Raw genomic sequence first — 12999 nt, 5'->3', positions numbered from 1 at the left:
CGGATACTCAGCCGGGGAGAGGCAGGAGTAACTGCACCTCAGCAGGGGGAGGGGGGTGCCCTCCAGCTCCAGGAAAAGCAGGGTCAGTGGTGGCTGGTTCCGTAAGCGTGCATGAGCTGCACACAGGTGCACCACGGAAAATCAATGTGTCAGTGAACCCTCTTTTCCTCCTCCATGTCTAGACTGCAGGTGGGTGCTACGTGAAGGGGACGCGCTGCTGCTGGGGCAGATGTTATGACAGCTTCTCAGGTGCTTTCACCGAGGCCTCTGAGTGTGGGCCTGCAACTTTCTCCATTCCCAGGTTGGCCCCCTTACTGGACTCAAGACAGTGACTGCCTATTTGGAATCCCCCCAAAGGAGGACCCTTGGGAATAGCTGATGTCTTCCCTGCTCACAACTGGTTCTGTGTCTCTGAACTTGAGATCCTTGATATACAAAGTAGCATTGCCCACAGGCTGCAGGTCCCATGGGTGGGCCCATGTTCCCCTCTGAGTGATGCCTGAGAGTCAGCCCCCCAAGACACGGAATGCAAGAGAGTCTCTGCGTCTTCCTTTATAGCGTCTCTCTTACTAATTCAGAATCCATTCTTTCACAGTAATTAATGAGATAGACTTAAGTGTAGGCTAGAATGTAACTTTGTGAAGGAGGTCATTGGAAAGGACAGAGATCAGTGACATGGGCCAACGTGTCAGACCCTTTAGAAGCCCCTTTCCTACAATTACGTTAATTGGAAAGCATACTAGCTGGGCCCCTCTGGCAAGTTCCCCGCAGCGTCTGTTAGGCAGCATTGCTTTGACCCAGTCCCGTTTGTCTTAAATGTATTCAAAAGCCGTAAGTCTTCATTCCAGTAAAAATATTCTGTTCATCTAAGACAGCTCTTCTCTTCCACATGAATGTTTATAGCAGCCTTGGTTAATTTTTTTTTTAACTGAGTGTTTTCTAAAAATGCTCTCTATCCCTCCTTTTAGGTTTGGTGGTCATGCGGTAACAATGGGTTGAAACAATATCAAGCCCATGGCCAGAGTCCATGTGTTTACAGGGGAGGGGAGCTATGTGGGTGACATTATCATCCCTTTTTGTCTACAACGTCAGTAACTGTGAATGCCGCTTTATCATGAACCATGACACTTTGGGTGTAAGCAGTCCCGAGTGCACTGGCAATGTGCGGAATTTACAGCTGGAGTGTATTAGATTTGACTTTTAAGCCCGAATCAGTGTTCTTGAACTGTCCTCCCTAACCAACAGTGTAACTCCAAGGCTCAGCAAGGAATGAAGGGAGAAGGATGGTGGCTCGTGGCTTCTCTGAGTGACAGTGGTGTCCTCCTCCACTTTCTCCCTCCCTCTCCAAGCCTAGAGAACAGATAGCATGGGATGGAGAGGGGGGGACAGTTAGATTGCACAACTCAGGGTGCAGCATGTAAGAATGCAGTCCTGGAATTGGGCAGCTTTGTGATCCTGAGGAGAAGGGACAGTCTTTCTGACGCGGTGGACTGGCATGATGGGTGGGCTTGGGCTTCGGTGAGGCACAGATCGGAGCCTGGGCTTGTGAGCAGCTGAGAAGACACGAGCAACAGTAGGAATAGGTGGAAGCTCTATGAAGCTACTCCCCCTGCCAGGGATCTGGCCCAAAGCATAACCTCTCAGCAAGGAGGAGTCAGAGTATTCAAGGCTAACTGTCAGCCCTGCCCTTCCACCAGTGTTAGGCAGTATTAGGAGTAATTGTCCCTTGTCCTCTGAGGTACCACCCAGACACAACTTAGCATCAACGTGTAGAGTGTAGAACCCTTCCTGCTCTCATCTCAGGTGAATTACAGAGTAAAGCTCTCACTAGGCTAGTACAGATAGCTTCCTACTTTTAATTTTTATGTGCAACAGTTGAACTCATACTGTTTTCACAGCTCTTGAATTAACTTTGAAATCATTACAAATGATTGTAGTTAATATTGGGTAGGGTCTCTGATGAGGAAGAATTTTCCTAACAAAGCCTCCTTCATCCAAAGAGAGAAGCTAAGCCTCTCTTCTTCATTATTTTTTAACTGGCTCCGTAACACCATGCTTCTGTAGTCCCGCTAATTTCTAGTTCTAGCATTAGCTGCCAAAGAAGCTGCAATTGTCCGCATGGAAACTTGGCATAATTGTCCTTGAAAGGAAGAAATCCCACTTGCTTGGTATCAACAAGTCTCTGGTTAAAATAAGTGACTAAATATTAAGTAAAATGTACTTCTGGGGACAGTGCAGAAATGTACAAGCAGTTCATGAAAGAAATGAGAATCGCCAAAACATAGACTTTGTCCCTCCCTCTGAATGTTCCAAATTGTTAACACAGAGTTGCTCGGTGTTAATACTTAACCGAAGCAGATGCTGAGCATTTGCAAGAAGGAGGCAGCATTTTCCTGCAGTTCTTCTCTGACCGTTTTCTCATACACATGAAGGCAGCTTTAAGGTCTCTGAATTTGCCAGGTAGCTTTTTACTACAAAAAGCTCTTTTTTCTCCCAAGTGGATTCCTGGTAAAGGCGGAGAGAGCGTCTGAGGAGACCGATAGTGAATCTTCCTAGGATCATGCAGGGTCCTTCTGTCCGAGGATTGATCGGGTAGCGCTTGGAGTTGGGTTGTGAGTGCCACTGAGTGAAGCTGGATCCCCAGGTGGGGATGGGGGAAGGAGCTTTTCCTTAACCGTCTTGGGGAGGCGAGCACTATGATCCAGTCTACTACTAGGACTCAAAATCGGGGGGTTGCCCAGATATGGGGCAGATTGCTTGGCCCCTCTAGTTTGGTGTTTTTTTTTTTTTAACATTTTTTATTGATTTATAATCATTTTGCAATGTTGTGTCAAATTCCAGTGTTCAGCACAATTTTTCAGTCATTCATGGACATATACACACTCATTGTCACATTTTTTCTCTGTGAGTTATCATAACATTTTGTGTATATTTCCCTGTGCTATGCAGTGTAATCTTGTTTATCTATTCTACAATTTTGAAATCCCAGTCTATCCCTTCCCACCCTCCACCCCCCTGGCAACCACAAGTCTGTATTCTCTGTCTATGAGTCTATTTCTGTCCTGTATTTACACTTTGTTTTTGTTTGTTTGTTTGTTTTTGTTTTTGTTTTTGTTTTTTAGATTCCACATATGAGCGATCTCATATGGTATTTTTCTTTCTCTTTCTGGCTTACTTCACTTAGAATGACATTTTCCAGGAGCATCCATGTTGCTGCAAATGGCGTTATGTTGTCGGCTTTTATGGCTGAGTAGTATTCCATTGTATAAATATACCACATCTTCTTTATCCAGTCACCTGTTGATGGACATTTAGGCTGTTTCCATGTTTTGGCTATTGTAAATAGTGCTGCTGTGAACATTGGGGTGCAGGTGCCCTCTAGTTTTTATTTATGTCCACCATAGTTTTTGTGTATACCCGTTCTTTTGTTCCATCCGCACAGCGGTTCTCTGTGGTGGGAAGGTTAGGGGTTATCGCTTCCCCATCTTAGGATGGAGAGAGACGGCTCTGGGGCCGAGTATGGTGCCTGCAAGCCTAGTTCTCATTCCTGGGCTTTGACAGGACCCTTCTGGTTCTTGGGAGAGTCAGGCCTTTACACTTTCAAACATACATAAATACATATATAACGGTGTCTGTATTAAAGCATTGCCTTTACTATTACATCACCGTGTCCTTTTATGCTTGTCTTTTCACTGTAGGTGCCTCCCTCTATCACCTCTAGAAGGAACCACAACCAACCAAAGAGATGGAGATTGACTAGGGGAAGTAGGTAATAGTCCATCCATGACTCAGGACCTAAAATTGCAACTGGGCCTTAAGAGTGAGACCAGAGCAGAAGTGGTTATCTTGAAATTCCACAGTAGCTGGGCATAAAGTTAATATTTAAGTTGATTTTAAAGGAAGTAAACAAGGATTCTCAATGCTCCCTTTTTATTGCTAATCTCATACTCTGATTTTCTACACCTTTTTTTCCCCAATCCATTCACTGAAGAGAAAGCCAGTGGTAGTAGTCAATCAAACAGTGTTTTAAGGACCTTTTGCCTATCCCAGCTGTTGTTGGGTAAACTCAGGTGCCTGATCTTGGAGAGGAGAGAGAGTGTGGCTTTTTCTGTGCCCATTTGTGGGCAGGTGATGCAGCGAGGCAAATTGATTAAAAAAAAAATAGGGTATGCCCCTTGTTTCAGAGAGAGAAAGAGTATGAACTAGCCATGTTGGTGATGTGTGTGTGTTGTGTTTCCATATCCGTATTTTTTGGGCACATCTCAGGGTTACCAAAACGGGGTCAGACTAGGCATGTAGTCTGTAATATGCTGCTTTCATTTATCAACACATCTTGGACACATTTTTCACATCAGTAGGGACAGCATTGGAAGTTTATACCACAATTTATTTCCCCAACACTCTACTGTGCGTTGTGCATTTAGAGTGTTTCCAGATGTTTACTGCTTTTATACATGTCTGTATAATTGTAAGCAAGTATCACTTAGACTAAATTCCTAGATTTGAAGTTACTGGAGTGAAAACTATATACATTTGAGGTTTACTCCATGTTGTCAGAGGAATGTCATAGAATGTTCATACCAGCTTACACTCTCGTTGGCAGGAAGCCTCAGCACTGCTGGGTCTCATGGATATCTCTAATCTTGATTAATCTGGTCGGTGAAAAGTGACCTTTCAGTGTTCTGTTTGCATTTCTCTAACTATTTTGCACGTTGATTGGTCACGTGTGGTTTTGTTTCGGTGAACTGCCTTTTTTTCCCCTCAGTACTTGGCTTGCCTTATATTGGTTCGAAAAAGCTCTTTGTATTATAGTCATTTTCATTCTTAGCTGTCACATATTTTGTAAACAAAGTTCCTGCTTTGTCATTTCCGTTTTGACTTTGTGCCATACATCGCCACACAGAAGCTTTCAATTTGTGTAGTCAAATGTATCAGTCTTTTTCCTTACGTATTTTGCCTTTGGTGCTATGCTGAGAAGGACCTTCCAGTCTCAAGGTAATAACTATAATTCAGCAGTTAAAAAAACCCAACATTTAAAGCTTTAATCCATCTGAAATTTACTTTAGTATAAGGAGCGAGGTGGGGGTGTCTTTTTATTGTTACTAAATGGTTTAGCCAGTTCTGTTGATAGCCCTTAACTGGAATTTTCCCCCGTAGAGGTTTGAGTAGTATACTGAATCACAGACTACAGTCTGTGTCTGAACTTTCTCTTTTGCTCTGTTGATCTATTTCTGTGCCAGAACCACCTGCTGTAAGTTTACGATAGTTTTTTTTTTTTTAATATCAAGTAAAAGTCAGTTACTACTCTTTTTCTGTTAATTCTGAGTATTCTCAGGTTTTATGATATATTTATTCATGTATACATGTTTATGACACATAAACTAAAGAATTATTTGGTCATGTTCCCTGCCCCCCACCCCAAATCTTCATACTTTTTCCTTGGGAATGAGGAATAAGGGCTCCTCTCGCAGAATGTAATGTGTGTTTCCCTCTCGCTTTTGTGTGTGTCCCTCTCTAGAGTGTTATAATACTCAACTTACAAGTTAATTCATGCTTATTTTTTGTTGGGTATGGCCAGATACTTTATGCCTTGTCATCCAGAACCCCCGAGTCAGTATTTCAGCTCCTGCCTCTGAGAGTGCACCCCACGCCCACTTACTGCTGGCACTGTCAGCGTCCCCTTGCTCGGGCGAGCTGCCTTTTGGGGAGAAGTCACATCACGATGGCTCCTCCAACTCAGTTACTTTTCTGGGTATCTCCTTGACCCAGGGAAACTCTCAGATCTTTGCCATGCCAAATGAGGGACTGCCCCACCATCACAGAGAGCTCCAGCCACAGACTTTAGTTTCCTTACCCGTTAGACCCTGTGTCCTCCATGGTGGAAGTGTAGCTTCCAGTACTTTCCAATGTGGTTTCCACTTTTTTATCAAGCTGCTGGCCTGACAGCCTCAGCTTCTTGACCTTCGGGTTTCTTATCCTTGAAATCAGATACCAGGCCACTGTGTCCTCTGAAGCTTTAGGGGACACGAATTCAAGGGAGTGGAGGTCCCCTTGAAGCTCCTCTTTCCAGGCACGGACTGAGGAATGTCCCTTTACCCCCTACCATCATGGTGGGGGATGTAAAATAAACAGCTTGCCATCAGCTTTCCCAAAGGACTACTTTCTTTTGACTTTTTCAATTTTAAACCAGTTTCTTGGGTATTGGGCTAAGGGTCACAAGGCCATTTGGAAATCCTTATTTTAGAATATGGGAGTACTTGCAACCTATTATTTTCAGCTTTTTGGAACTTTGGTCAAAACAGAAAGTGTTCAATTTGGAGCCAAAGGATGAGAAAATATAGTTCACAGAAAAAGAAATGCAAGTGGCTCTGAAACACAAGAAAATATGCTTGACTTGACTTTTAAGAAAAAAGCAAATTACTGAGAGGTCATTTGTCACCTATCAAGTTGGGGGAAATCCAGAGACTTAACAACACACTGTCTTTGGAGGCTGTGGAGGAGCAGGCAGTCACACGTTGTTAGTGAGAGCACAGAACCGTGCGACCTTTGTGGCGGGAAATCTGGTGATATTTACATTGCCTTTGTCCCTTAACCCAGCACTCCCGCTTCTGGGAGCTGCCTTACGGGTTCGCCGGTACGTGTTCAAAATGACACATGACGGGGTTGTTCATTGTGACTTTGTTTATAATAGCAAAGGCTTAGCAACAACCCCAGTGCCTCTCAGGAGGAAGCTGGTTAAATGAACTCTGATACTTCTTTGCACACAGTGGGATAGGCTGAGTTGTAAAAAAGGAATGAGGAAGGACTCTGTGCACAGATATGGAGAGGTCTTTGAGCTGTATTGTTTTAATGAGAAAAACAAGGTGGGGTATAGTGTGTATAGTCTGCTGTCTTTTATGTAAGAAAGAGTGGGGAATGAGAATATTCAATTTTCCATAAAGAAACACTGGAATAATAGTGATGAATTAATGAAAATGGTTACGAATGGAGCAAGGAGAGTCTGTTAAGTGTTTATCTTCTTATTTTGTTTTGATTTTAAACATGTAAGCATATCACTATTCAAAGACAAAAAAAAATAAAATTTTATAAGAAAGAGAAAGTGTTCCATTTAATATCCTGTTGCACATGTCAAATCAAAAGCTGATGGGTACTGCTTGGCTTCCTTCTCAATGTAAATCCAAGACACCTAAGATTTGGATAAGATTGGTTTAATTCTCTATTCCAAACCTGTGGGAGCATTCACTGCTGTCTTTTGAGATTTCTGAAAGTTCCATGAGATGGTAGAGGTGGGTGCATTACACTCCCATGATCAACTCTAGGGCCTAGTTTCTGCTTCCTATGGATTGGTTTAGGCAATAGATCATCTCACCTTCCCACATGGAGTCCCTGTTCCACCCGCACTGACCTGCCTGTGGAACTCCGCTCCTTTCCATAATTCCCACCCAGAGCCTCGTTAAGGACTTGGCGCATTTAGATAATGTGAATGGAGAGTGTATTCGTTTCCTATTGATGCTGTAACAAATAGCCACAAACTTGGTGGCTTCAACCACACAGATTTACTGTTTTACAGTCCTGGAAGTCAGAAGTCTGTCCTGAGCCTCACTGGGCTACGGTCAGGGTATTGGCTGAGCTGTGTTCCTTCTCGAGGCTCTCAGGGGAATCCATTTCTTTGCCTTTTCCAGATTTGAGAGGCTGCCTATATTCTTTGCCTGTGGTATTTCTTCCATCTTCAAAGCCAGCAGTGCGGCATCTTCACATTTCTCTCTGACTCTGACTCTTCTGTCCTCCCTGCCCCCCCCCCACCACTTCAGTTAATAGGATCCTTGTGAGTACTTTGGGCCTCCTTGGAAAACACAGGCTAATCTCCCATCTCAGGATCCTTAACTTAATCACATCCACAAAGCTGCTTTTGCCGTGGAAGCTGACATATTCACACACTTTGGGGTTAGTATGTGGACATCTTTGGTGGCCATTACTCTGCCTACAACAGAGAACATTATATTTCAGATATACAAATAGTTAAAAGTGGGTATTGTTTATCCTTCTTCAAAGTTCTCATCCTTCCCATCTTCATTATCAAATCCCTGAAATGCTGAATAATTTAGCTTTTTTTTTGGCTAATCTATGACCTAAGCATCCACCCTTACCCAAATATTTACCAAAGTAATTTTTTAAACAAGAATAGTTTCCTCCTTAAGAATTATGTTGTCAGCTGTTAACGTGTTATATTTTTGACCTTCTGAAAATTCTCTGAAATTTCTGATTGTTGAATATCTTCTTCCTTGTTGCACAGTGTGCTGATTCAGATTTCTTAAAAACTTTTTGTGTGAATCTTTGGTAATGTGATTTTGGGGCACAACTAGAAACAGGAAGGTGGAATATTTGTGAGAAGATTATAGCAAAGGCTAAATATGCTGTTTTATTTTTTATTGCTGTGTAACAAAGTACCTCAAACCTAATGGTTTCAAACAGTACACGTTTATTATCCCCCAGTTTCTGTGGGTCTCAGGATTCCAGGTTTAGTGCAGTTGGATTCTCTGCTCAGGACGTCACAAGTCTGCAGTCAAGGTATTGGCTCAGTTGCATCTTCATCTGGAGGCTTGACTGGGGAAGACCCCTCTTCCATGCTCATTCATATTGTTGGCAGAATTCATTTTCTTGCAGTTGTATGGCCGAAGTCCCCAACTTTTTGCTGGCTGTCAGCTGGAAGCTGTCCTCAGGTCCTAGATGCCAGCCATTGTTCCTAGAGGCCATCTGTAGTTGTTGGCCACGGGGGCTTCCTGAACAGGCTGCCTAACTTGTCAAGTTAGCAAGGAGAATCTCTCAATGCAGGGAGGGCCCAGCCCCTCTTTTAAAAAAGGGCCTTTGTCTGACTAAGTCAGGCCCACCTTGGATAATCTCCCTTTAACTAACCAAAAAATCAACTAATTTGGAACCTTAATTACATTTGCAAAAGCCCTTCATCTTTGCCATATTCTATTGGTTAAAAGTAAGTCATACTCAAAAGGAAAACATTATACAGGCTTTGGACACAAGTGGCAGGGGATGATGAGGGCTATCTTAGAATTTTGCCTACCATAAGTTACTAAGAAAAAAATCAATTAGAAACTTTAAACCCTACCACAGGATTTCCTGGATTCTTCGGACATGGCTCCTTGATTTTACAGCAAAAGCCTAGGACTGCTTCTGTTTTCTCTAAGGAGAGGTGCCAAGGCTGCCAAGGTTGGACGTAGCCCATGGCCCACAGGTTTCAAGAAGGTAACTGGATCTGTAAGACTGCTTTCCCACCCTGGACTGGTTGTACTCACTTGAGCGAGGCACAGAGATTTGGGGCAGAGAAACGTCACCATTTCTCTGGGTCCACGGGCATGCGTCCCATCTCTTAGCCTTTGGCTTAGCAGGATTCAGAAATTGTGAGCTTGGCCTGCAAAAGTCTATCTCTGCCAAACTCGAGAGAGCCTAGTGTGTGGCCTGAAGGGCTCGATCCTGTGGTCCCTGGAAGTGGCTGTCCTGAGTCTTGGTGGGCTGGACAGGATAAGGCAACCTTGACCAGATTCAGCGTTTCCAAATGGTGGTGAGAGCTCCAGGGACCAGCTCTGGAGAGCACATAGGTCTTCCCCAGCCCCAAGACCCTCTGTAACCAAGGACTTGGCAGTAGCTGTGTGCAGCCAAGAATGGCTGAGCTGGAGATTACAACTCTTGGCCACAAGCCATGATTCCCTCTGTCCAAGGTGCCTCCCAGTGAACAGTGGATCTTAGAACCTGAAAGAGGGCTCAGCTCCAAGAGCCAGGAGGAACTTGGGTTGTCTTTGGATAATCACTGTTTATTGAGATCTCACGGAGACGAACACCAGGTGACGCTGACACTGATGGTTTGCGTGGTCCTTGCTATGCTGGGATGGCCAGGGACAGCTGTGAGGCTGTCCACCATGCTGCCTTCTGGCCAAAGAAGGGGCAGTGCCCAGGAGAGGGGAATTGTTATCACAGAACCTAGGAGGGGGCAGCGGCTGGGCTGTGTAACTTCTGCACCAGACAAAGAAGACAGTGTCTTGATCTTGGCTAGAGAATGTAAATGTCCACACTGCATGTGACCCTATAAGGGAGAAGGGGCACAGGGCTGCCAGACTTGAAGACTCCAGCCTGTCTCCAGCTTGCTGCCAAGGGCACAAAACAGCTGAGTCTGACTTGGCTGCCTGTGATCTGCATTCATTTCCTTTTTTTTTTCTGTGTGAAATAATTAAAAAAAATTTTTTTATACCATTTTAAAGGTTACAGTCCATTTACAGTCATTAGAAAATATTGGCTACAGCCCCTGTGTTGTACAATACATCTTTGTAGCCTATCTCACACCCAGCAGTTTGTAACTCTCCCTCCCCAACCTCTATATTGCACCCCGCCTCGCTGGTAGCCACTAGTTTGTTCCCTACATCTGTGAGCCCACTTTTTTTTTTTTTTTTGTTATATTCACCAGTTTGTTGTATTTTTTGGATTTCACATACAAGTGGTATCATACAGCGTTTGTCTTTACTCTGCTTCCTGGATTTCTTGTAGCAAATTAATACATAGCTAACAGGTCTGGGTGTCAGGCTGAGTTTGTTGCATGTTGGATAGTTTGCTGCATTAGACGGAGGCTGAAGGAACTCCACAAAGGCCAAAGGACCGCTCCCACATTGCCCTCGCAAGACGGTGTCTCTTAGTCTCCAGCTGTAACGCACCTCTGGTGTCAGCCACTTTCCTCCACTGCCCCTCATCTCAGCGGCCACTCCTCTGGCTTTCCCTCCTCCTCCCTGCCGGCTGCTGCTGCAGACCCTGGAGGCTTCTCTAGAGAGACCCCTCAGATGGGGTTTGGAGCTTCATGAAGAGCTGGAACCCACACCGGAGATGCGTCTGGGAGAGCACGTAAGTTTTCCTGAGAGCCAGGCATGGAAAGACCAAGGCTTGTCCCTGGATGAGATGGAAGAAGCAGAGACCTATTTCTGGAGGGCAGGGGGCCTGGAGGGACACACAGCGCTGGGGAGTTGACTGTGTGCCTCGGGAGGCTGCCTGTGCATGTTGGGATAAAAGTGTTTCTTTCACACTTGGCCTGGGATTGTGGTCTGATTGACTGCATCGCACACTTAGCTTTCTAAGGTTAACCAGCCAGGTCATCGCCCTCAGCCTCTGCCTGCAAGCAGGTTGCCAGCTGGCCCTTTATTGCCCACCTAGCTCTCGTCAGCTTTGTCATCCAGGTCGTTGCCCTTAATTCCTGGGACCTCCCTTCAGTTTCCCAAGAACAAACGGCATGTGCTACGTCCGCTCTGCTGCTGCGCACTAGCCTGTACTTTTGGAAACTCTCATAAAGTTTCCAAATTGACGTACCTTTCTTTTGCTCTGTGTCTTCTGCTTTGCATAACTGCTTGCATGGTCAGCCACCGTGCTGCGTGCTGGTAAACGGAGAGAAAAAGAAATGGCTTGAATGGAGCAACAAGAAAACGAAATTATTTTGAGCAAATACTCTCTGAGTGGGAGGAGAGCCTGAAACTTAAGTCCAAAGGAGAGGATGACCAGTTCTATTGAACTTTCAAGCATTTCAACTGAGAAGCTCTGACAGTCTCTGATCTCAGTAAATTCACATCTAGTTTCAAGGAGTGCCTTGCAAACCCCATTCTGAGGGTGGTGACAGGTCAGTAGAATCACGTCCATCTATTTTTGTAAGATTTATAATGAATACTTACAGTGAAAGTAAAGCACTTTTTTTTAAACTCTCTATAGCACAAAGGGATGGGATCTGACACCCAGTGAAAGAAATCGTCACTTAAGTTAGTCTGAGTTACACTGTGTTTTGGAAATTCTCCAAACTTAATACTTAGGCCATGTACTCCAAGACCAAAGCATGTGGGTTTTTAAAAAGTTATTATTTTCAGGAGTAAGCTTGCTGAATCACCACAGATTTTTTTTTTTTTAACTACAAGTTTGCTGACTGTCATCTTCCAGCTGGCTTGGCGTTGCTCTGGCTCCCCGTTGAGCCCACCGGTAGAGCCGGTCTGTCTTTAGGAGAAGAACTTTACTGGTGGTCCTCCCTGCTAAGTATAAAGCCCTGGTGGCAATTTCAAATGGGTGAGGAATGATAGATTGTTAGGGGATTGAGCGGCCAACCATTTGGGGAAAACTTGTGATAAAAAAGGATGTTCACACATGGAGATACAGGGCAGTCATTCTGGCTTACACATGAGTTCACTTGAATTTTATGCTAACTAAAACAACCTGTTTGTGGCCTATCAAACATACACTGTACACCTGCTTTCATTATTAAAGAAAAGAGCACATTGACCAGAAGGAAAGAATGTCCATATTAAAAATAAAGATTAAATGTCCCTCTTCCTGAGACGCTGATGCTGGTCCTCCTTTGATGGTAAGGCTCCCTTCCCAGGTGCCAAGACCATACTGACTCCCTGTGTACATGCTGGTCTGCTGTTTGTTATTTTGTTTGAAACCTTGAAGAAATGTAACCCTGACTTGTTTAATGTTCTTTGTTCTGACAAGATTTAAAACTGTGCTGAAAATCCTGCTTCTCTGGAACAGTTTCTCAGAATCATCTGGGAAGCGGGTTTCTGGGCTAGTCCTCAGTTTGGCTCAAATAAAACTCTTTTCTAGTCTTATTATTCACTGCTTGTTGATTATTTTCATCAACACTTGTTTGCAATAAGTATGGTTAATAAAGAGTTAATAGGCTTACTACATAAAAGTCTTCCACATCACTAACAAGACCTGTCAGACAATTCACAAGTTCTGCTGATGTTTTTTTCTGGAGGTCACAGCTGGATTTTAATTTTTCTCACACCAGCAAAAATGGGGCCACAAATGAAAACGTGAGAACATGGGGGTAGGAAGCCAGGTGGACATTAGACCTCTGACCTAAATGTCCACTGTCCAAAGGCTAGGTGTGATGTCCATCCTAACTCACACAGCCTGTGTCTTCAATCTTTCTATTCTCAGGTAGCATTTTTTCTTCTCTTGCTT

At 44.1% G+C, this 12999-nt stretch overlaps 1 protein-coding gene across 13 annotated transcripts in view; it reads left to right on the top strand.

Moving 5' to 3' along the window:
- SUSD1 (sushi domain containing 1) overlaps positions 1-12999 on the top strand; it is a 142351-nt gene that overhangs the window by 105989 nt on the left and 23363 nt on the right. For 2 of the 13 annotated variants that reach the window (XR_012506512.1, XM_074361995.1), the window contains one exon: positions 183-320. The exons of 7 other annotated variants lie outside the window; for them this stretch is intronic. Coding sequence is in view for 4 of the 6 variants with exons in the window: in XM_074362002.1 (XP_074218103.1) it covers positions 183-332 (150 nt within the window). In the remaining 2 variants the exon portion in view is untranslated. Of the gene's footprint in view, positions 1-182; positions 12639-12999 lie in introns of those variants that run through there. 4 more of the 13 variants (XM_074362004.1, XM_074361996.1, XM_074362002.1 and 1 more) reach the window with 3 other exon arrangements.

This window comes from Camelus bactrianus, chromosome 4 (assembly GCF_048773025.1).
Source record: "Camelus bactrianus isolate YW-2024 breed Bactrian camel chromosome 4, ASM4877302v1, whole genome shotgun sequence".
In the NCBI taxonomy this organism is placed as follows: domain Eukaryota; kingdom Metazoa; phylum Chordata; class Mammalia; order Artiodactyla; family Camelidae; genus Camelus; species Camelus bactrianus.
This window is presented reverse-complemented; position numbering and strand designations above follow the sequence as displayed.